We start from the raw sequence: 25,000 nt of genomic DNA on the forward strand, positions 1-25,000 counted from the left end.
GTTCTCCACTCAGACCTCTTTGGTATGAACCCATAATACGTGCAGAAGAAGTGCTAAATTATGTGTGTAAACTAAAAAATAGCACACGCTGTTAGTGGGTGTGTGAATTGATAACAAGTGCAAAAGTAGTGCTGACCGCTCTATTTAAATGAGAACTTTGCAAGTCCTACCAGCTGTCACCATGGAGACATATTTTTCCTCCACATTCATAGCAACATGCTATCAAGCTGTAGCATTTTGCTATGTTGTGGAACATGCAGCAGGCAACTACATTCTGCTACGGGGCTACTATGGCGGGTCCTCTGATCACGAGAGAAAATATAACATGTCATCATAATTTGTTTTGTTGGTCATGTAAATACTCCCATTAACATGTTAAATGAGTGTATACACATTATTTACATTTGCAGTTTTGCCTTCGGCTGTCTTTATATCTGCTGGCTTGAGCAGAGATGCTGGCACAAGTCCTCTCTGAAAACAAAAGGTTGCAGATTGGTAAATGAAGCATGAATGGAAACAAAGAGCAGGAACACCTGCAAACTTTACTTTTAATTTACATATATTTTTTACCTTAACTTCTCTATATCATTACCTGTCCATCATATATGACAGTTGCCATTCCATCCCTGTCCTCTTCTCCAAATATAAAGACCTTGGCACCTCCTGGCACGGTCAACTGACCCGGACCTCGAGCCATGTAAGGGACGCCCATACACATGTAGCGAGAATGCCTAAAATATTGACAAAAAATGTAATCTAATGTCTACCACCATTTAAGGTAGGTAGGTAGGTAGGTCTTTATTCTCATTGCACAAGTACAACAAAACTTTGTTTTCAGCACAAACCCGTTCAAGATTAGACAAACAAACAGTGTACAGGGTTACAGAACAGGAACGCTGATGGGTCGCCACAAGGCGCCCCGTAAAAGGTGGAAAAAATGTAAATGCTGGAGAAGGATGAGTAAAAAAATACAATCTAGACTGGGCTCCTAAGGGGGCCCACCCAGTCTGGGTTGGGGAAAAAAAACTTTCATAGCAAAGCACATATACATATTACAACATACATCTCGAGATATCTAGCAACAGAAATTAGAAATGTCAAACAATTGTTTTTTTCTGAATCAGATTAATCAATCTTATGATTAATGTAGTAAATTACTTCCCTGAATAATTGTGCATTAACTGTAAAAAAAAGACCCCGATATATTGACACAAAGCAACATTATTGTCAGAATGTTAATGTTGTATTCTAATCCATGTTATTTATTTGTCAAATTTTAAAAAATTCCATTTTTGGGGACATTTCACTTATTTTTGCAATGGCGTATAAATTGACCTGATCACTGACTGTATGGCAACCCATGCCAGTATTAGCAGTAAAAGTAAATGAGCATGTGCGGTAATTTTTGTAATGCGATAATTCTTGTGAATAATTGTAAAGGTGAGTGCGTTAAATTTGACAGCTCTAATTTACTTGTAATTTTTAATTTATTTACAAACATATCGGCGCAACCACAGTTTCATGTGTGTGTGTGTGTGTGTGTGTGTGTGTGTGTGTGTGTGTGTGTGTGTGTGTGTGTGTGTGTGTGTGTGTGTGCAGAAAAGCTGAAAAAGTCACACACCCAATCTTCCTTCCTAATTCATGTTGCCATTTTCAGAAAGCCCATCAATAACAATTTAAATTAGATTAACATAGCACTTTTCTAGACACTCAAAGCAATTTACAGTGAGAACTGAGAACCCATAATTAATTCACTCCACATTCACAGCTGCTCTGGGGTAGACTGACAGAATTGTGGAATTGCGCTAACTGTCTTTCCAAACAAGCAAACATTCATTCACAATAATACACCAGCTGACATGTCTTGCCTAAGGGCAAAATGAAAGTGACTGGGATGGCGGGAACTGGATTCCTACCAAGAACACTGAAGTTTTTAGGTGGCTGCTCTAACATCTGAGCAATGCCACCCTCCGATGCTTTGCATTACTGTACACTTGACCAGCTGCTTAATCTTGGTGCCTGTGTGCCTGACTGTGTCTCATCATACCTTCCTGTAGCGAGGCGTTTTAAAGCCTCACACTACAACAAATTAACAATATTAATAAAGATATTAAAGCAAACATAGCTGTGTTATCGCAATAGTATTGATATCCGCGGATATTTAATTCAATGTATCTAGGGTAGCGCCTCGAGATGCAGCATCTCATTTTCAAGGATGCCCCAAATTCAAGTAATAGAATTGGATCAGAAGTAAACAAACGTGGAGCTGTGCATATCAAGTGATCTTACACACTTTGTTTAAATACTTCAGTACAATAAATGTCAATTACTTTAAAGGGGAACTGCACTTTCTTTGGAATTGTGCCTATCGTTTTTTTTAATGCATTCTAAATACAAAATAAATGCGATTAAAAGTCCGCTTACAATGAGCCGTTCAATTCTGCCTATAGAGCCCCTAAAAAACATCCAAACACCTCCGTTAAGGTTTTACATACATGATGTAAGTATATATGCAGGGATTTTTCCTGGCTCAATTTGAGGCAGAGGTGATACAAGCCTGACCATGCGCCAGAATTTTTACGCAAAAAAATGGTAGGTTTTTTTCAATATACAGTAATATGCTGTAAAGAACACGTAAAATGTATTGTAATTTGTATTTGGGTAACTTGCTGTAAAATCATAAATCAAGCAGATATTTAAGTATTTATTGTTATTGGGACAAAACATTTTTGGAAAGTATGACAATATACTGTAATATTTGTTGCAATAATGGATACTATTAAAGTTTAAAAGGCATGCAATTTCAAGCAGTAAATATATTTTTTTCCATCCATCCATCTTCTTCCGCTTATCCAAGGTCGGATCGCGGGGGCAGCAGCCTAAGCAGGGAAACCCAGACTTCCCTCTCCCCAGCCACTTCGTCCAGCTCTTCCCGGGGGATCCCGAGGCCTTTCCCAGGCCAGCCGGGAGACATAGTCTTCCCAACGTGTCCTGGGTCTTCCCCGTGGCCTCCTACCGGTCGGACGTGCCCTAAACACCTCCCTAGGGTAGCGTTCGGGTGGCATCCTGACCAGATGCCCGAACCACCTCAACTGGCTCCTCTCGATGTGGAGGAGTAGTGGCTTTACTTTGAGCTCCCCCCGGATGACAGAGCTTCTGACCCTATCTCTAAGGGAGAGCCCCGCCACCCGGCGGAGGAAGCTCATTTCGGCCGCTTGTACCCGTGATCTTGTCCTTTCGGTCATAACCCATAGCTCATGACCATAGGTGAGGATGGGAACATAGATCGACCGGTAAATTGAGAGCTTTGCCTTCCGGCTCAGGTCGCTTTTTAAAGTAGTATCTGCAACGCTAAAAACATAAACGTTACTCTGACACGGAGGAAACGTTTTTTCAATAAACATGACATGCTTGTAATGCTTTCTTGGGGTAACTCCTTTTAGTTGACCTTGTACCAGTCAATCTGTACCGTCATGAAACTTTACCTCAGGGGTGTCAAACTCAAATACAGAGTGGGCCAAAATTTTAAACTGAACAAAGCCACGGGCCAAGGTTGAACAAATTAACCTTTTAATAGGGACCCAAACAAGTTTTGCATTGAACATTGAACAAGCAATGCTTATATAACTTTATAGTGACATGCAAAATCGAGTTTCAAATAATAATAATAGTAAAAAAATCAATGGCATATCAAATAAAATAAAATAAAAAAATTGAATGCCTCTTTTCTATTTGCAGCCTTCTGAGGTAAATATCAAAATAAACTTGTTCCACAGACTAATAATAAATTTGAAAATAAAATAACAATAATGAAAGAATCAAACATTCAAGCCTTGAAGTAGCAAGAGAAAGTGCATGAATAAAACGTTAATTATTGCTTTGTTTGCTACACTGATTTGCTTTAACACTGAATATGGAACAAGCAACGCTTATATAACTTAATAGTTCAAAATCAACTTTCAAAAAATAAACGAAAAAACATCAATGGCATATTAAATAAAATTTAAATAAAAAATGTAATGCCTCTTTTATATTTGCAGCCTTTTGAGGTAAATATCAACATTAACTTTTTTCCACAGGCTAATACATTTAAAAATAAAATAATGAATAAATCAACCATTCAGGCCTTTTTACTGCTCAGTTTGCGACACACTGATCTAATCTGATGTGCCTAAGCCAGATACCTGGCATCTTTTCTTGGATGCTAGTTCATTAATGTCGGGGCTCAGGCTTTGAGCTGAGGCAACCTTCATTATGGAACGAAGGTGTTCATCAGTCAGATGTATCCTGTGAGACGTTTTCGACATCTTCATTGAGGAGAAAAGTTGCTCACATAGATAAGTGCTGCCGAACATGGAGAGCAATTGAGCAGCTTGATTGTGGAGCTGAGGCAATGTGTCAGGGATAATTGTGGAAACTGTGCGGCGCCAACAGCATCATACTTTGACTTCAGCGTGTCATCACACTGGAGTTCAATCAGCTCCATTTGGAGGTTAGTTGGTGCTTTTTCCACATCAACTGCGAAGGGATTACTAAGCAGTTCAAATCTACATTTCTGACCATCAAAGTCGTCAAATCAGCGCAGAGTACACTGAGTTTTTCAGCAAACTGCGCACACGGCGGTAGAGATCTGCGTTTTTATGGTTTGGCAGCAGGGCAAATTGCTAAGGTTTCCTTGCAGCAGCTGATTCTCCCACAGGCAGAGTTTAGTTTTAAAAGCTCTCACTGACGAGTACATATCTGTGATGATGTGGCCCCGCCCCTGTAGCTGCAGGTTCAGCGCATCAAGATGGCGTGAGATGTCATACAGAAAGGCCAGCTCAATGAGGTGGGCGGGGTCGGGGGTGGCGGGGTTTGGTGGTAGCGGGGGTGTATATTGTAGCGTCCCGGAAGAGTTAGTGCTGCAAGGGGTTCTGGGAAATGTGGGAAATGTTCTCCCGAAATGTGTTTGTCATTCTTGTTTGGTGTGGGTTCACAGTGTGGCGCATATTTGTAACAGTGTTAAAGATGTTTATATGGTCACCCTCAGTGTGACCTGTATGGCTGTTGATCAAGTATGACTTGCATTCACTAGTGTGTGTGTGTGTGCGTGTGTGTGTGTGTGTGTGTGTGTGTGTGTGTGTGTGTGTGTGTGTGTGTGTGTGTGTGTGTGTGTGTGTGTGTGTGTGTGTGTGTGTGTGTGTGTGTGTGTGTGTGTGTGTGTGTGTGTGTGTGGAAATCGCACATATGTGACTGGGCTGGCACGCTGTTTGTATGGAGGAAAGGCGGACATGAGGACAGGTTGTAGAGGTCGCTAAAGGCAATCTCTTTAAGGCACGCCCCAAATATTGTTTTCCGGGTGGAAATCGGGAAAAATTTGGGAGAATTGTTGCCCCGGGAGATTTTCGGGAGGGGCACTGAAATTCAGGAGTCTCCCGGAAAAATCGGGAGGGTTGGCAAGTATGAGTATTAGCGGTGAATGCGGTGTTACAGCGGCACCGCTGTATAATACCGGCGGGCCATCTGTAATGTTAATTTGATATTACCTCAAGGGCCAAATGAAATACACGGCGGGCCAAATTTGGCCCGCGGGCCAGAGTTTGACACCCATGGTTTAAAGTATAAATACGAGAAATACTGTTGACAGAAACAAAATCCAATCATATTTAATTTCGTCTAGTAGATGGGTGGTACAAATTCGGAATATATCCATGCACAGCTCTTTACTGCCATACATTGAAAGAGGGGTGGGGGTGTCGTAGAATTTCTGACCTTTTGACCTATATTTCATGTCTATTAAGAATGTCTGCTCATTTTCATTTCTCTTCTATTTTGTGCCATTGAATGGACCAGTTGTGGGACAAAGGTGAATATGGAGTTATGCCAACCTGTCTATAGAATGTTTAGATTTTCCAAATATGACTAAGAGATACGAGGTTGTTTTGGAACAGACAAACCAAAACAAAACAATCATGACGCACAAGATAAAAACAGTGACGCACAAGAGACATATAAAAAATGGCAGAAGACCGGGACTCGAGAGTGATTTTGGCTTGTGTGTGTCTTGTGTGCTCCGGAGTACATTGTGTCTGCTTGCACGGACAACTCAATTCAACCTGCACTTCTGATAATGGGTAAATACATTTGTTGTACTAAACTACTTTTGTTGCCTGCTTAAGCTTCGGACAATCCACTACAGGGGTTTGTTATGAACGAAAGCCAATCAGATGCTTGTCCTTTCGAGATAAGGAAGTCACCGCCAAAGCCTAAATGTGTGGCTTTAAATATTTAATGCGTACACCAGGGAGATAGTGAACAGGACCCATTTTATTTTTGCTGCTGTGATGCCATCAGCAGGCAAGTCATCGATTGTGACATTGACACAACGGTAAGTCAAATATATTATTTGCTGCAATTGATGTTGCACCAAAAACTGATTTGGTTTCAAAAATTGATTCCCGTCGCCGCGTCGCCAAAGCACGTATACTCCTTTCGAGCTTTGTCTGTCCACAACTGGGCACATACTTATAGTTATGGTTTATGTAAGGATATGCGTTTTAAATGTTTTAAGCCTTTATCGTGTCCCAAAAATGACAGAGTTGGCCATTTCTATGCTAATAATCAGATTCGATGTTTATGTGCTGAAATCTCTTTTTTGTTTATAAGCTACATGCAATATTAACTGATCTTTGTTCATGCACATAATATTAATCAAGTGTTTGGATGTATTCATTCCAGAGAGTTACATTTATGATAATGAAGGACAAACTGTATTGTTTACGTGTTGAAGTCCCCTTTAAAAAGCTGAAGGCAACCACAAACGGTATCTTAGTGATTCAAAATAATATTTTGATATTGACATCTGTGCATCAAAAACACAAAGAGAAGATGCGTTACCCGGCCCGGAGGAAGCCCAGGGCCCTCCTCCGGAGCTAGGCCCGGAGGCAGGGCTTGCCAACGAGCGCCTGGTGGCCGGGCTGGCCACGGAGCCCGGCCGGGCACAGCCCGAAGAAGCTACGTGGACACACCATCTTCTCCGCTACGTGGGCCCACCACCCGCGGTCGGAACCAGTGGGGTCGGGTGCGCTGCCAAGTGGATGGCAGTGAAAGTGGAGGCTCCGGACGGACCAATTCGGGGCAGCAGAGGCTGACTTTCGGGACGTGTAACGTCTCTACGCTGGTGGGGAAGGAGCCTGAGCTGGTGCGAGAGGTGGAGCGCTACCGGTTGGATCTGGTGGGGTTTACCTCTACGCATAGCAAGGGCTCTGAAACCACACTCCTGGATAAGGGATGGACCTTGTTCACTTCTGGAGTTGCTCAGGGTGTGAGGGCATAGGCGGGTGTGGGGATACTCACGAGTCCCCGGCTGAGTGCCTGTACATTGGAGTTCACCGCAGTGGACAAGAGGGTCGCCTCCCTTCGCCTTAGGGTTGGAAGGGGGAAAACTCTGACTGTTGTTTGTGCGTACGCACCAAACAAGAGTTCAGAGTATTCGGCCTTCTTGGATACTTTGCATGGGGTCTTGTATGGGGCGCCGGCAGGGGATTCCATAGTCTTGCTGGGGGACTTCAACGCGCACATGGGCAATGACAGTAATACTTGGACTGGCGTGATTGGGAGGAACGGTCTCCCTGATCTGAACCTGAGTGGTGGATTGTTATTGGACTTCTGTGCTAGTCACGGACTTGCGATAACAAACACCATGTTCAAGCATAAGGATGCTCATAGGTGTACCTGGTACCAGAGCACCCTAGGCCAAAGATCAATGAACGATTTTGTAATCGTATCAGCTGATCTGAGGCCGTATGTTTTGGACACACGGGTGAAGAGAGGGGCTGAACTGTCAACTGATCACCATCTGGTGGTGAGTTGGGTCAGATGGTGGGGGAGACCTCTGGACAGACCTGGCAAACCCAAGCGTGTAGTGCGGGTGAACTGGGAACGTTCGGAGGAGTCCTCTGTCCGGAAGGACTTCAACTTCCACCTCCGGCGGGACTTCTCTGCCATCCCTGTGGAGGTTGGGGACATTAAACAGGAATGGGCAATGTTCAAAGCCTCTATTGCTAAAGCTGCAGCTGCGACTTGTGGCCAGAAGGTCTTAGGTGCCTCAAGGGCCGGTAACCCTCGAACACCCTGGTGGACAGTGGTGGTCAGGGAAGCCGTCCGACTGAAGAAGGAGTCCTACCGGGGTATGTTATCCCAGGGGACTCCGGAGGCAGTTGCAAGATACCGACAGGCCCGAAGGGCAGCGGCCGTGGCTGTGGATGAGGCTAAGCAGAGGGTGTGGGAGCAGTTCGGGGAATCCATGGAGAAGGACTATCGGGCGGAACCAAAGCTGTTCTGGAAGACCATACGGCACCTCAGGAGGGGGAAGCAGGGAACCATCCAGGCTGTGTACGGCAAGGATGGGACTTTGCTGACTTCAAGTGAGGAAGTCGTAGGGCGTTGGAAAGAGCACTTTGAGGAACTCCTGAACCCAATTACATCAGACACACCCTCCCTGATAGGAGCAGAGCCTGAGGATGATGGGGGATCGACGTCAATCTCTCGGAGTGAAGTTACTGAGGTAGTTAGACAACTCCACAGTGGCAAAGCTCCGGGGGTTGACGAGATCCGTCCAGAAATGCTGAAGGCTCTGGGTGTTGATGGGCTGTCTTGGTTGATACGCCTTTTCAACATTGCGTGGAAGTCTGGGACAGTGCCGAGGGAGTGGCAGACTGGGTTGGTGGTTCCCCTTTTCAAAAAGGGGGACCAGAGGGTGTGTGCTAATTACAGGGGTATCACACTACTCAGCCTCCCCGGGAAAGTTTACGCCAAGGTACTGGAAAGGAGGGTCCGGCCGATAGTCGAACCTCAGATTCAAGAGGAGCAATGTGGATTCCGTCCTGGTCGTGGAACAACTGACCAGCTCTTTACTCTTGCGGGAATCCTGGAGAAGGCCTGGGAGTATGCCTATCCAGTCTACATGTGCTTTGTGGATTTGGAGAAAGCGTATGACCGGATCCCCCTGGAGATCTTGTGGGAGGTGCTGAGGGAGTACGGAGTGAGGGGAACCCTACTGAGGGCCATCCAATCTCTGTACAGCCAAAGAGAGAGAGTTGTGTCCGGGTGCTTTGATGTAAGTCGGATCCCTTTCCAATGGGGGTTGGTCTCCGCCAGGGCTGCGCTCTGTCACCTATCCTGTTTGTGATTTTCATGGACAGGATTTCTAGGCAGAGTCGTGGCCATGGTGGAGAGGGTATACGTCTTAGGGGGCTAAAGGTTGTGTCACTGCTGTTTGCAGATGATGTGGTCCTGATGGCACCTTCGGTTCGTGACCTTCAGCTCTCACTGGATCGGTTCGCAGCCGAGTGTTCAGCGGCTGGAATGAGGATCAGCATCTCCAAATCTGAGGCCATGGTTCTCAGCAGGAAACCGATGGATTGTACAGTCCAGGTAGAGGACGAGACTCTGTCCCAGGTGGAGGACTTTAAGTATCTTGGGGTCTTGTTCACGAGTGAGGGAAAGATGGAGAAGGAAATCAGCCGGAGAATCGGAGCAGCTGGGGCAGTATTGCAGTCTCTCTGCCGCACTGTTGTGACGAAACGAGAGCTGAGCCAGAAGGCAAAGCTCTCGGTCTACCGAGCTATCTACATTCCTACTCTCACCTATGGTCATGAAGTGTGGGTCATGACCGAAAGAATAAGATCGCGGATACAAGCGGCCGAAATGAGTTTCCTCAGAAGGGTGGCTGGCATCTCCCTTAGGGATAGGTTGAGAAGTTCAGTCACCCGAGAGATACTCGGAGTAGAGCCGCTGCTCCTTCGCTTGGAAAGGAGCCAGCTTAGGTGGTTCGGGCATCTCGTGCGGATGCCTCACGAGCGTCTCCCTAGGGAGGTCCTTGTTGCACGTCCCACTGGGAGGAGACCTCGCGGCAGGCCAAGGACCAGATGGGGGGATTACATCTCCTCTCTGGCCTGGGAACGCTTCGGGATTCCCCAGGAGGAAGTCACTAATGTTGCTCTGGAGAGGGAAGTCTGGGGGTCTCTGCTGGAGCTTTTGTCCCCGCGACCCGATTCCGGTTAAGCGGTTGAAGATGGATGGATGGATGGATCTGTGCATCTCCTAAGGTTACTCTAGTAATGTATGAACATATGACATGTGTCAATATCAAAAAATTACTTTAAATTCCTTTTTGGCAACCAAAAATACATTGATTTAATGAATACTTCCAAATAATTGTATTAATGTGTATTATGTGCTTGAGCAAATAACAGTTATTATTGTATGTAGCTTTTAAACAAGAAAGAGGTTTTAGCACATTGGCTCTAAAACAGTCCTTCAATGTCATTATTACCATAGAAATGGCCATCTCTTTAATTTTTCGGACACGATAAATGCCTAAATAATTTCAAACACATATCTTAATGTTAAACCACAAATATTAAGTGTCTGTCTTACATTCAGTAATCAGTTGTGGATGGACAAAGGCCAGCATTGAAGCCTTAACAAGTGTGCGCGCTACCGCGGCGGGAATCAATTTTGGCAGATGCACCCACCCAAAAAAATGTGATGCCCCCCTGAAGATTTTCTGCTGCCAGGGCAGCTTCTTTCCCAGGCATGAAGTATGTGGCAGGCTAAGTGGTATAGAAAATTAATGTGTAGGCCTACTGTTAGGTATTGAAATATTTTTCATGGACATACAAACTATGAACTGCATAAACAGTTGCTTTCCCCAAAATGGTTTTCCTTTGTAAATGGTCATAATACTCACTGAGCCCCATCCACACTGGGCTGATAAAAACCAGGTTTCTGTTGAAAGGACAGGGTAAATATTAGAAAGAGAGGTGCTAATATCATTAAGGAAGTGGAACAAGTAAATCCACGCTTACCTGCAATCTGAGAGGTTCAAATCCCCCAAAATCGTCATTGGGTATCATAGATGAAATCACCTTCAAATAGCAAGGAGCATACATTAACATATCTTATATAACATTTTCTATGTTGGCACTACACAAAACCTGTAACCCTGAGCAAAAGGGCACCTCAACAGTAGTTTGAACACAAATGAACCTCTCTCAAACTACTAACTGCAATTTATATTTGTGTTATATTGGGGGAAACAACTTTGATTGGGTGCAGATTTTTTGAAATTTCAACCTTTCGAAAGGGATGAGCAGTCCTTCATTTTATGGTAAATTTATTTTAACAGGTACAGAATATCAACAAAAGAACAGGAGATAAACACAACATAAAGTTAGAAAATGTATTTATGTTTAATTAATTGAAATATCATCAACACTTAAGACTTTTAGCATATCAGTATGTGGAATAAAGATGTGAAACAATGTCCTAAAATGGTCCAATTTAAAAAAGAACTGTTCAAACTACAAATGTTTGCAAAGTACTAGGAAGACTGTACATGTCTTGAACTAGAGGAAAATAAGATATTAGTTATCTAATCACAATGATTTACCTAGTTATGAATTACTTTTGTGATCGGTGAAATGTTTGAAATGTGTTAATCCGAGTACAGTGGAAAATGGGTAGGATTAAATAAGTGTTGCTTCTTTCCACTCCTTTTTGGACTTCTTGTAAAGGAAATGTAAAAGTGTGATGCATCATTTTGAAACTGTATTTATGTTCAAATAAACCAATCTTATTCTGAATAATTAACTAGTTTGTCAATGGACACTTGTTTTTGGTTATGGTATTATTGTATTTTGAACATGCATACAGTTACAGAATGGTTCATCACATATTTACAGTTTCTCATTACAGCATGTCCGAAAAGAAGCATGAAGAATCAAAGCTAATTTATCTGTACCCCTTTCCGTTTCATATAACATTTCTAAGACTTTTCTTTGTACTTAATCCGTAACACATACAGTTCTACACAGTGTAACACAAATAAATAAATGAGTAAGTAAATACATAATAGATAATGTTCTCTCAGTATGTAAAAGTGATGTGGCCTATTCTTATCTTTTATTTTGTATTTCAAATGCAGAATTTTAGGAAGTAAACTAAATAGCAAAATTTGCCCAAGATTGCTAATGTCAAGACTTGGTCCTAGACGTGGTTTACTCTCCCGTGGTGCAAACGAATTGGACCATACGTGGCGTGCAGGTGAGGACATGTTTAATCTTTTAACTCAAACAAAAGGTACAAACAAAAGGCGCTCACAGAGGAGGTAACAAACTTGGCTATGACAAAACAAAAAGCGCGCACAAAGGCGGAAGTAGAAAACTAGACTATGAAACAAAAGACATGCACGTGGGCACAAAACTATGAACAATAAACAAAACTTACTTGGCATGAGATGAAACAAGAACTAACGTGACAAGGAACTGTGAACATGGCATGAATGTGTGATGTCGCCAGCACGAACAACAGAAACAGAAAAGCCTATATAGTGACATGATAAGTGAAAACAGGTGCGTGACTAACTGTGAACAGGTGCGTGACATGACAATGTGAAAACGTGAGACAGGTGTGTGTGAGTCCAAACGTGGAACAGGTGAAACTAATGAGTAACCATGGAAACAAAACAAAACCAGGAAGTGAAACCAGGAACTAAAAAGTGTCCAAAAACCAAGCAAAACAAAAACAAGATCAACACAGACATGACAGAGCCCCCCCCTTACGGACAGATCCCAGATGTCCAAAAAACAAAACACAAAACAGGATCAAGAGTCATGGGAGGGCGGGAGGGGGACATGGCGGTGGGTCGCCAGGCCAAGTGGCCCCGAATCCACCGAGGCAGGATCAGGTGGCGGCGACGCGTAGACCGCCGCTGTACCTGACGAGGTGGGCGACCCGGGAATGGCCATATCCATGGCCGATGAGGAGGTGGGCGCACTTGGCGTGGCGGACGACCAGGCAGTGGCCACCTTCGTGGCAGACGAGGAGGCAGGCGTGTCGTCATCATGGCAGGCGGCGAAGCTTGGCGTGGCGCGTCAGGCGGCGAAGCTTGGCGTGGCGGGTCTTTGTCTTGGCATGGGTGGTCTTGGCCTTGGCGGTCTTGGTCTTGGCAGCGTGGGTCATGGTCTTGGTCTTGGCATGGTTGGTCTTGGTCTTGGACTTGGCGTGGTTGGTCTTGGCGTGGTTGGTCTTGGCGTGGTTGGTCTTGGCGTGGCGGTGCTTGGACTTGGTCTTGGTCTTGGTCACTTGGCGGGTATTGGTCTTGGTCACTTGGCGGGTCTTGGTCACTTGGCGGTTCTTGGTCACTTGGCGGTTCTTGGTCTTGGTCACTTGGTGGGTCTTGGTCACTTGGCGGGTCTTGGTCACTTGGCGGTTCTTGGTCTTGGTCACTTGGCGGGTCTTGGTCACTTGGCGGTTCTTGGTCTTGGTCACTTGGCGGTTCTTGGTCACTTGGCGGTTCTTGGTCTTGGTCACTTGGCGGGTCTTGGTCTTGGCTTTGGTCTTGGCGTGGGGCAGCCACGGGCGGCACTTGGCGGCGTGGGGCAGCCACGGGCGGCACTTGGCGGCGTGGGGCAGCCACGGGCGGCACTTGGCGGCGTGGGGCAGCCACGGGCGGCACTTGGCGGCGTGGGGCAGCCACGGGCGGCACTTGGCGGCGTGGGGCTGCGACGGGCGGCACTTGGCGTCGTGAAGCTGCGACTGGCGGCACTTGGCGTCGTGAAGCTGCGACTGGCGGCACTTGGCGTCGTGAAGCTGCGACTGGCGGCACTTGGCGTCGTGAAGCTGCGACTGGCGGCACTTGGCGTCGTGAAGCTGCGACTGGCGGCACTTGGCGTCGTGAAGCTGCGACTGGCGGCGCTTGGCGTCGTGAAGCTGCGACTGGCGGCGCTTGGCGTCGTGAAGCTGCGACTGGCGGCGCTTGGCGTCGTGAAGCTGCGACTGGCGGCGCTTGGCGTGGAGCAGGTACTGGCGGCGCTTGGCGTGGAGCAGGTACTGGCGGCGCTTGGCGTGGAGCAGGTACTGATGGCGCTTGGCGTGGAGCAGGTACTGGTGGCGCTTGGCGTGGAGCAGGTACTGGTGGCGCTTGGCGTGGAGCTGGGCGTGGAGCAGGTGGATCTTGGCATGGTCGAAAAACTGGTGGTGGCGGCCGTGCTGGTGGCTGTGGCTTGGCAGGTCGAAAGACAGGTGGTGGGGGTCGTGCTGGTGGCTGTGGCTTGGCAGGTCGAAAGACAGGTGGTGGGGGTCGTGCTGGAGGCTGTGGCTTGGCGTGACGAAAGACTGGTGGTGGTGGTCCTGCTGGGGGCTGTGGCTTGGCATGACGAAATTCAGGTGGTGGTGGCCGAGCTGGAGGCTGTGGCTTGGCATGGCGAAGCTGACCCACCCCACCTGAACAATTCCCAGCCCTAGCCCCCCCCCTCAAGGAGCGGATCCCAGACGCGCTCCCCGCGGTCTGGAACCGTCTTTTGGGGTGGGTGGAGGGAGGTCGGAAGGAGGGTAAAATCCTCCCCTATAAATTGTCCAAAATGTCTTTCTTTTTGTACCTGGGATTGAGTGGGTGAAAAAAACATTTTTTGTGACTTGGGCGTGGCTTGAGTCCTGGGGGGCGGGGCATGAAATCTGGGTGACTGTGAGGGACTTGCTCTTATGTCCAAAATCATGTTCTGATAATGTTTGATCATAGAAACAGAGTCCTTTGTTGAGGGCAGGTGATTGAAAGTAAAAGAGTTCAAAGAAAAAAAATCTTTAGCTGTGATGTCATCCTCTGGTGATGGCGTGACGTCATCCTGGAGCAGCGGGGCTGGCAGCAGCCTGCTTCCGCCCGGAGTGGGAGGAGCTTGCGGGAGTGACGCGTCCTGCCGGCTCGGAGAAGCTCTTCCTGATGGCTTCCGCTTTTGCCGGCGCTTCCGGGAATGGAGCGACGCGCCAACGTCGTCGGGCCACACGGAGCTTATCGGAATAAGTTTTCCGCTTGGACCCCACATGAGGTCTTGATCCGCCATGGCTCCTAATGCCTCCCACTTTCCTTCCTCCATCGATTGCCAGTCGTTTGCGGGATAGCTTTTTGCTGGCGACATACTGACAATACATGGACTATGATGCAGTTTCCTGCGTGGGTTGCTTTCCCGAGATGCAAACGAACTGAAGCAAACATGGCGTGGAGGTAAAAACATGATTTTATTCTACACTATCAAAACTCAAAAAAAGGTACAAACAAAAGGCGCTCACAGCGGAGGTAAAAAACTTGACTAGGAAAACAAAAGGCGCGCACAATGGCGGAGAACTATGAACATTAAACAAAAACTTACGTGACAAGAGATGAAACAAGAACTAACGTGACAAGGAACTGTGAACATGGCATGAATGTGTGATGTCGCCAGCACGAACAACAGAAACAGAAAAGCCTATATAGTGACATGATAAGTGAAAACAGGTGCGTGACTAACTGTGAACAGGTGCGTGACATGACAATGTGAAAACGTGAGACAGGTGTGTGTGAGTCCAAACGTGGAACAGGTGAAACTAATGAGTAACCATGGAAACAAAACAAAACCAGGAAGTGAAACCAGGAACTAAAAAGTGTCCAAAAACCAAGCAAAACAAAAACAAGATCAACACAGACATGACAACTAATATACCTGTGGCGATGGGGGGCTAGTGGCATGTGGTCAATATGACGACGTCATTTAATTAGCATAATTGGTGTTGATGCATATATTTTCTTTAAAAAGACTAGTATACATTCAAAATCAAGTATGTGTTATTCAGTAATAACATGTATTTTTTTCTTATATTTGATCTCTAACTGATGCTGCTTATTGTACAATCTACTTTGTTGAGAATGTTTCAAGTTCCAGGAAAGTTCTCCAATTCTTTTATTGACTTCTTCTTTGTTAAAAACAACGAGCAAAATATCTTTTTCTGGTGTTATTGGAGACCAAACTTGTTTGGAGACAGTTTACTTCTGCCGCTCAATGTCCGCAACAAACAACGAGAGCTGCAGCGAGCCTGACACCACACTTGCTTGGTGCTGATGATCAAGCTGCAATTTCTCTCCTTAAAAGCCACATTTTGTAGATCGTTATCCATGGGTATATCTCGGCTACACTGCAACTGGAAAGTATGCACAGTTCTTTACTTTTTCAACATGTTATTATATTACAGCTTTATTCCAAAATATAATTAATTAATTTTGACCTCAAAATTATACACACAATACCATATAATGACAATGACAATTTTTTGCTAAATGATTAAAAACAATAAATTGAGAAATCACATATACATAAGCATTCAGTTTTTGCCATGAAACTCAAACTCAACTCAAATGATCATCATTGAGATGTTAATACAGCTTAATTACAAACCCCAAAACCAGTGAAGTTGGCACGTTGTGTAAAATCGTAAATAAAAACAGAATACAATGTTTTGCAAATCCTTTTCAATCTATTTAATTGAATAGACTTCAAAGACAAAATACTTAACGTTCAAACTGGAAAACGTTGTTATTTCTTGCAAATATTACCGTATTTTTCGGACTATAAGTCGCAGTTTTTTTCATAGTTTGGCCGGGGGTGCGACTTATACTCAGGAGCGACTTATGTATGAAATTATTAACACATTACCGTAAAATATTCACGTAAGAGACTAGACGTATAAGATTTCATCGGATTTAGCGATTAGGAGTGACAGATTGTTTGGTAAACGTATAGCATGTTCTATATGCTATAGTTATTTGAATGACTCTTACCATAATATGTTACGTTAACATACCAGGCACGTTCTCAGTTGGTTATTTATGCGTCATATAACATACACTTATTCAGCCTGTTGTCCATTATTCTTTATTTATTTTAAATTGCCTGTCAAATGTCTATAATTGGTGTTGGGTTTTATCAAATAAATTTCCCCAAAAAATGTGACTTATACTCCAGTGCGACTTATATATGTTTTATCCTTCTTTATTATGCATTTTCGGCCGGTGCAACTTATACTCCGGAGCGAGTTATACTCTGAAAAATACGGTAGCTCATTTGGAATTTAAAGCCTGCAACATGTTTCAAAAAAGCTGGCACAAGTGGCAAAAAAGACTGAGAAAGTTGAGGAATGATCATCCAGCACTTATTTGGAAAATCCCAAAGGTGAACCGGCTAATTGAGAACAGGTGGGTGCCATGATCGGGTATAAAAGCAGCTTCCATGAAATGCTCAGTCATTCACAAACAAGGATGGGACGAGGGTCACCACATTGTGAACAAATGCGTGAGCAAATTGTCGAACAGTTCAACAACATTTCTCAACTAGGAATTTAGGGAGTTCACCATCTAGTCCATGGGTGGGCAATTAATTTTTACCGGGGGCCGCATGAGCAACCCGAGCACTGCTGGAGGGCCACACCGACAATATTTCAATTAAATTTTGCTCAAATTATTTTTGATGTACCGTAAGATAAATAATAATAATAATATTTTCATTTAACCTAACTTATCTTTATACAAAAGCAGATGGCTTTTGATGGTTTTATTTTTAACACTTTTAACACTTCCTGATGTAAAATACAATGCAAACATTTCAATTTCTGTCACTTTATCCTGCATCCTCTTTGTTGTGAACGTAGCACGCCTGTAAAGTGATTGGCGAAGAAGAAAGCGTTGCTGTTGCGGAAACGAGGAGTGAGGATAGACGTGCGTGTGGAAAGAACGAGATAAGTTGAGCTGTCTTAGTATAGGTTGCTCAATAAAAGTTTAAAAAGAGCGTCAGACTTGGTGTGCACTTCTTCTGGACGCTACAATTGGTGTCAGAAGTGGGATGAAATGCCTCCCAGTTCGCCTTGCCATCAAACCTGGGAGTCTTCATTGAGGGCGGAATTCCCCCATGCGAAGCAGCGTGCGCCGCACCTGTAGACGCTGCCTCTCTCATTCCTCCTTCTCTCTCTCTCTTTGCGACAAGCTCACGTCCGGGATTCACACAGACATCTGCAGTGCTGCCGGCACCTTAAGTCCCCACTCAATGTCCTTCCCCTCCCGTTAAATCTTGACAAAGTCGCCAGGAAACATTGTGGCACGTACCTCCCGATGACGTAGCACGTACCTCCCGATGACGTAGCAGGCTGAGCACACAAGCAGCGCGGTATGCGCAAAGTTTTACTTCTGACACCAATTGTAGCGTCCAGAAGAAGTGCACACCAAGTCTGACGCTCTTTTTAAACTTTTATTGAGCAACCTATACTAACACAGCTCAACTTATCTCGTTCCTTCCACACGCACGTCTATCCTCACTCCTCATTTCCGCAACTCAAGAACACAACATCAACTTCAGCAGATTGTTACACTATATTCTTTAAACACAGCAACATGTGTACCACAAATTAAGCACACAGCTTTACCTTTAATTTTTGCAAATAAATACTTGGCAGTCCATGTCTAATTGAAAACACGCCATTTGTCATCAACTTTTCTTTTTTTAGCGTCACTTGTCGCTGTGCACCTTCACTCACATGTTACACACGGACATACGCCCATAAATAACACTTTTCAAAATAAAAGCAGCACAATTGTATTGCACGCACGACATAGATGTTTTTTAAAATGTATTTTGTAATTTGTGATTGCAGCTGTTCACATTCACTCACAATCACGCACGAGCATACGTCCACACAGAAGTAATACAAATAACGCTTTTCAAAACAAAAGCAGCACCGTTGTATTGCACACGAGATAGATACTTTTTTAAATTTATTTTGTAATTTATGATTGGCCTCACGCGGGCCAGACAGGGACGTACAAAGGGCAGGATGTGGCCCGCGGGCCGCAGAATGCCCAGGTCTGATCTAGTCTGTAATATCATCAAAAGGTTCAGAGAATCTGGAGAAATCACTGCACGTAACATTGAATGCCCGTGACCTTGGATCCCTCAGGTGGTACTGCATCAAAAAGCGACATCAGTGTGTAAAGGATATCACCACATGGGCTCAGGGACACTTAAAAAAAACAGTGTCAGTAACTACAGTTTGTCGCTACATCTGTAAGTGCAAAGCCAAAGCCAATAATCAACAACACCCAGAAACGCAGCTGGCTTCGCTGGCCCCGAGCTCATCTAAGATGGACTGATGCAAAGTGTACTGTGGTCTGACGACTCCACATTTCCAATTGTTTTTGGAAACCGTGGACGTTGTGTCCTGCGGAACAAAGAGGAAAAGAACCATCCGGATTGTTCTAGGCGCAAAGTTCAAAAGCCAGCATCTGTGATGGTATGGAGGTGTATTGGTGCCCAAGGCAACTTACACATCTGTGAAGGCACCATTAATGCTGAAAGGTACATACAGGTTTTGGAGCAACATATGTTGCCATCCAAGCAACGTTATCATATTGAGACAATGCCAAGCCACATTCTGCACGTGTTACAACAGCGTGGCTTCATAGTAAAAGAGTGTGGATACTAGACTGGCCTGCTTGTAGTCCAGACCTGTCTCCCAATGAAAATGTGTGGCGCATTATGAAGCGTAAAATACCACAACGGAGACCTCGGACTGTTGAACAACTTAAGCTGTACATCAAGCAAGAATGGGAAAGAATTCCACCTGAAAAGCTTCAAAAATTGGTCTCCTCAGTTTCCGAACGTTTACTGAGTGTTGTTAAAAGGAAAGGCCATGTAACACAGTGGTAAAAATGTCCCTGTGCCAACTTTTTTGCAATGTGTTGCTGCCATTAATTAAATTAATTAAAGTTTAAAGTTTAAATTCTAAGTTAATGATTATTTGCAAAAAATAATTACGTTTCTCAGTTCAAACATTAAATATTGTGTCTTTGCAGTATATTCAATTGAATATAAATTGAAAAGTATTTGCAAATCATTGTATCTTGTTTTTATTTACGAATTACAAAACGTGCCAACTTCACTGGTTTTGGGTTTTGTAGAGTCCACCTGTGGTAATTTCAGTTGGTTGTGAATTATTTAGAAAGGCACACATCTCTTTATATACTTTAAAAGATCCCACACTTAATAGTCATTGCAGATATCACATCAAGAAAGAAGTGCAAGAAAATATCTGTAGACCTCAGAGAGAGGTTTTTTTCGAGGCACAAGTGGGAAGGGTACGAAAACATATCTGCTGTCTGTAGGTCCTAATGAGCACCGTGGCCTCCATCATCCATAAATGAAGGAAGTTCGGAACCACCAGGACTCTTCCTAGAGCTGGCGGTCTAAATTGACCGATCGAGGGGGAGAAGGGCCCTAGTCAAGGAGGTGACCAAGAACCCTGTGGTCACTCTGTGAAAGCTACAGCATTCCTCTGTGAAGCGAGGAGAACCTTAACAGAAGGACAACCACCTGTGTAGCAATCCACCAATCAGGTACCGTGGCCAAACGGAAGCCATTTCTTTGTAAAATGCACCTGAAAGACTCTCAGACCATGATATACACAATTATCTGGTCTGATGAGACAAAAATGTAATGCCAGGTGTCATGTTTGGAGGAAACCAGACACCGCTCACCGCCAGACCAATACTGCCGTGTTCATGTTTGCAGAAGGAAGAGGCCGGTGGTCATTGCCAGACATCTACCTTTAATCAGCACACCTGTGTATTTCCATTGTCCATAACACACGCACATATATAGTGATCAGATATCACCCTCTAGTGGCAAACACATTATCTAACAGTTTACATAAAATATCACAGTTATTACAGCCTTGCATATACAAAATTGTTAAAAGCTTTTACTGTCTAAGTTTGTTCCTACGAACATGATGCTACGACCAAAAATGTATTGGGGCAGCTTCAGGTCGGATGCAATAAAAGACCAGTGGAAGAGTTTTTCCAAAAATCCATGAAACAAAACTTTTGAATGTCTCAAAGTTTATTCAAAAGGCTCTGTAGATTGACAGAAGGAGTTTTAAATCCAAAGGAAAATACTGTGTATGCTTCATTATTTGCCTTTAATATACCTGCTCCATTCAATTTCATCTCATTCGTATTTCGTTCGGGAGTCCGAATTAAGCCGGCATTCTACATTTCTTTAGCTACCTTCTTAAATAACTACCAGTTTCTTTTTTTCTACCATCGATGCATTTCAAAATGTTTTGTTATTTTAATTTGTGCAGCAAATAATAAACAGTCTCATCTTCTTTACAAGAGGAGACGGGCGCATGCATGCTATTAAAGGTCCTACTGCCTAAATTTTGTCTATCGTTCACAATCATTTGGAGAGACGAAAACGCATGCTGTATTTTTCGGACGATAGGGCGCACCGGATTAAAAGGCGCACTGCCGATGAGCGGGTCTATTCAGGTCTTTTTTCATACAAAAGGCCCACCAGATTATAAGGCGCATTAAAGGGGTCATATTAAGATTTTTTTCTAAATTTAAAACACTATCTTGTGGTCCACATAACATGTAATGGTGGTTTTTTGGTGAAAGTGTTGCATAGATTGTTTTACAGACTATTTTCAAGTAGCTTTCTGAGCGTCTCTTCAGGATGCGTCGTTTTGTGGGCAGTCTTACCTACATGGCTCACCTTCGACAGCATCTACTCCCTGTCATCTTTGTTGTAGCCATATAGCGTGCAAGGACCGGAGTGGAAGTGTCAAAAGATAGAGCTAACTGTTTAAATGGCATTCAGACTTTACTTAAGTCAATAACGGAGCAGCATCTTCTCATTTGTGGCTCAATAATGCAACATTAATGCCGGAAATGTGTCCCGTGAAAAACTGTCTGACCGGAAACCTCTAATAACTAAAGTTCCGTGGGTGAACTATGTAAACCCAATACAGTTGTTAGCGCTTTACTAGCTAGTCTACTGACAGATATAAGTAAGAACTTTACGCTACTTTATATTAGAAATGGCAACAGCGGAAGATGAATGCCACATAAGAAGATAAAGAAAAAGAAGACGCTTATCGACTATGATGTCGGCACGGACTACAATGGCGGACTCACGCACATTTTCAGGACTTATGCAGATCCCAAATACCAGAGGTGGGACCAAGTCATTGCTTTGCAAGTCACAAGTAAGTCTCAAGTCTTTGCCCTCAAGTCTCGAGTCAAGTCCCGAGTCAAGACAGGCAAGTCCCGAGTCAAGTCCAAAGTCAAGACTGGAAAGTCTCAAGTCAAGTCACAAGTCATGCATTTTGAGTTTCGAGTCTTTTCAAGTCCTTTTAACCACAGACTAATATTTTTACACAGATTGTGTATGCTTTTAAAACGTTGTATTTATTTATTAAAACAAGTGCATTTGAAATAGGAAAAAAAATAGTGCTGACATTGCAATTCATAATAGCACTATTAACCAGTCATTTTAATAGTGTAAAGAAATTTAAACATTTAACTCATTCCTTTACAGAATAAACACATTTGCAAAAACAAGTGCAACTGTACTTATTTGTACAAAAGTGTTAACATTGTATGTCCATGGCATATTGCATTGTAACTAGTTCCACAGCAGTTTCTATTCTGTTCTTACCTTATCTCATTGATCTCATCTCATACTGTATGTGTGTTGATGTGTGCGTACACATGAAAAACATAACAAATACATGAACATAACAATGAACAGAGTTGTACTTTTTAGATGTCAGGGCCCTATGCAATATGTACACATATTCTTAATATAGTATACATTTTAACTGACCTTTATTTGACTATGTTTGTCTTTTTGTAGGTGGCTAAAATATGCGGTGCTGCTGACCGCCGTCTAACGTTACGTTATTGTGTGTGATACATTGACTAACGTAACGTTATTTGTAGGTACCTCATGCAACCCTGCTTAAAAAAAATCACTTGACAAAAAGTATGAATAAGGTAGCGAACTGCAGTGGACGCAACAGATTGCCGTGTTTGCAATGACGTTATAACCACAGACATCTTATAAGTAGACGCAGCATTGGTTACTGTGACCCGAGCAAATTGCATCTTGAAGTGGTGATGAGGAGCCGGCGAGCAGCCTAAACTGACAGTTGACAGGTAGAAAACAAAGATGCCGGGCTGGTGTTCAGCGTTTTCCTGCTCAAATGAGCGGACTGTTGAAAATAGGAATCGGGGGATTACTTTTCACAAGTAAGATTTAACATTAATGTACTATTGGTTGTATTTTATGAAAATAACATTACCACAGAGTTGAGAAGGAGCAAAGATCTTCAATATTTGTATGTGAAAATCACAAATAAATCTTTTGGGGGAGGATGACGCCCCTAAAGGGGTTTGGTTTAGAAACTTTCAGCCCCACCTAAAACAAAATTCACCAGCCGCCACTGATTATGATGCATTCTCATTTTAGGCAAAATATAAGACAATACTTTCTTAACAGTATAATTGTAACCAGGAATAAGTCTTCAAGTAACAATATTCAAATACTAACATTGTTGGGTAAAACAGCATTTGGTTTTATTCTGAATCCAGTGAAACAGATTGGTGGTTTTAGCTGATATAAAGACTTTCAGGTGTTTATATATGTTTAAGTATTTGGCAGTCGCTTTTATCCAAAGCGACATACATAAAAAATACATATATAACAATCATTGTAAACATGATCATTTAAGGGAAGAATGTAATACAAAATATAAATACAAAGTGTCAAGACAGAATAAACTCTCTGCTGCTGCAGCAACAGAGATACAGTCTATAAGATATATAGATATCTAATGTATTCATACATTGTTTATGTAGGATATACACATGTATATATAACCTAATCATATTGTTTCTTCAATTTAAAAATAGCTGTCCGTTTTTTTCCCCTTTCTCTGGGGATTATATTCCCAGTTTTGATCTCGGACGTCTGGTCACTTATAGCATATAAGAATATTATATTACTGTTAAGCAAACTATGAATAATAAAACACGCCAAAACATGTGTCCTTTATCATAGCTACACGTATGACAACAAAGCGCGTGAAAATCAGTGGTATTCAGTGAGGTAAGATGAATTAAATGCGCTGACAGTTCATTGCTCCTGCCAAATGAATTGCACTAGTGGAGCGGATCACCACTCCAAGATGGCGGCCCCGCGTCTCGTCTGCGCCTGTAGGCAGTAGCGCTCCATGCTGCGTACCCTTACAAGATGTCTATGGTTATGACGTTAGCAGTGAGTTTACAGCCTCACTGATTTAACTACACAGCAAATAAAAGTCATGTTACTTAGCCAATAAACGTTAGCTTACATTCAAAACTTACCCTTCTTTGTGCATCTTCAAATGTCGAACGAAGTTGGAAGTTGTTACGGCTCCGTCTATAATATTCGAACTGCATGATTTGCATAGGGCTATTCGTTTTTTGTTGACCGAGTCGTAGTTTTAATACCCGAACGAAATTAACTTTGGCATAATTGTTTCTCACTGCCGCATTGTCTGACAATTCTTCTTCATTGGTTGTCCTGCAATTTGATTGGATGAGAGCTGTGTGATGAAAACAGCGTGGTTCTAATTTGATTGGCTGTTGTACTGAGAGCACACCAGCTGACAGGAACAACACGCTGATAGACACAGACGAAGAAAAGGAAAAATACGGAGCGGCGCGCTCCCAAATAACTTTTTAATCTTTGGGTTTTGGGGAAAGTAGCAAGTCATGTCAAGTCAAAAGGCTCAAGTCCAAGTGAAGTCACAAGTCATTGATGTTAAAGTCTAAGTCGAGTTGCAAGTCTCTTTACAATTTGTCAAGTCGAGTCCAAAGTCATCAAATTCATGACTCGAGTCTGACTCGAGTCCAAGTCATGTGACTCGAGTCCACACCTCTGCCAAATACATATTAGCCGGTACCAGAAGGTAAGAAAAGTTGATTTTGCATAATATTGCGAAACAAAAAGCCAGATAATATGTCTGCTAGTGAGTGCCATTTTGCGGTCCTTATACACACACCATGATACTTGTATGTTTAATGCGCCGACAATCCATCAAGCGGTGCGGCTTCATAGCTTACCAAAGTCGTACAAAAACATTTTGACAGATTTTTGAGCGCCGTGTGTAATGTTCTATATTCTATGGAACATTTAAAGTTTTGGTGTTGTTTACTGCCGTCATATTGCAGTCTACACGTATCTCAGCAAGTGGGAGTCACAGTTGTAGCCTTTAAAGCCCTCTAAAACCACTTCAAAATCCTCCATCAACTGTTTTGTAAACACTTTCCAAGTAT

At 43.5% G+C, this 25,000-nt stretch overlaps 1 protein-coding gene across 3 annotated transcripts in view; it reads right to left on the reverse strand.

The window, feature by feature from the left end:
• The window catches only part of LOC133652460 (NADPH oxidase activator 1-like), a 143,120-nt gene that overhangs the window by 52,434 nt on the left and 65,686 nt on the right, over positions 1 to 25,000 (reverse strand). For all 3 annotated transcript variants that reach the window (XM_062051229.1, XM_062051230.1, XM_062051231.1), the window contains exons 7-10: positions 10,851 to 10,910; positions 10,733 to 10,770; positions 593 to 731; positions 403 to 471 (exon numbers count right to left, since the gene is read on the reverse strand). In XM_062051229.1, coding sequence (XP_061907213.1) covers positions 403 to 471; positions 593 to 731; positions 10,733 to 10,770; positions 10,851 to 10,910 — 306 coding nt within the window. The remainder of the gene's footprint in view (positions 1 to 402; positions 472 to 592; positions 732 to 10,732; positions 10,771 to 10,850; positions 10,911 to 25,000) is intronic.

This window comes from Entelurus aequoreus, linkage group LG06 (assembly GCF_033978785.1).
Source record: "Entelurus aequoreus isolate RoL-2023_Sb linkage group LG06, RoL_Eaeq_v1.1, whole genome shotgun sequence".
Classification (NCBI taxonomy): Eukaryota; Metazoa; Chordata; class Actinopteri; order Syngnathiformes; family Syngnathidae; genus Entelurus; species Entelurus aequoreus.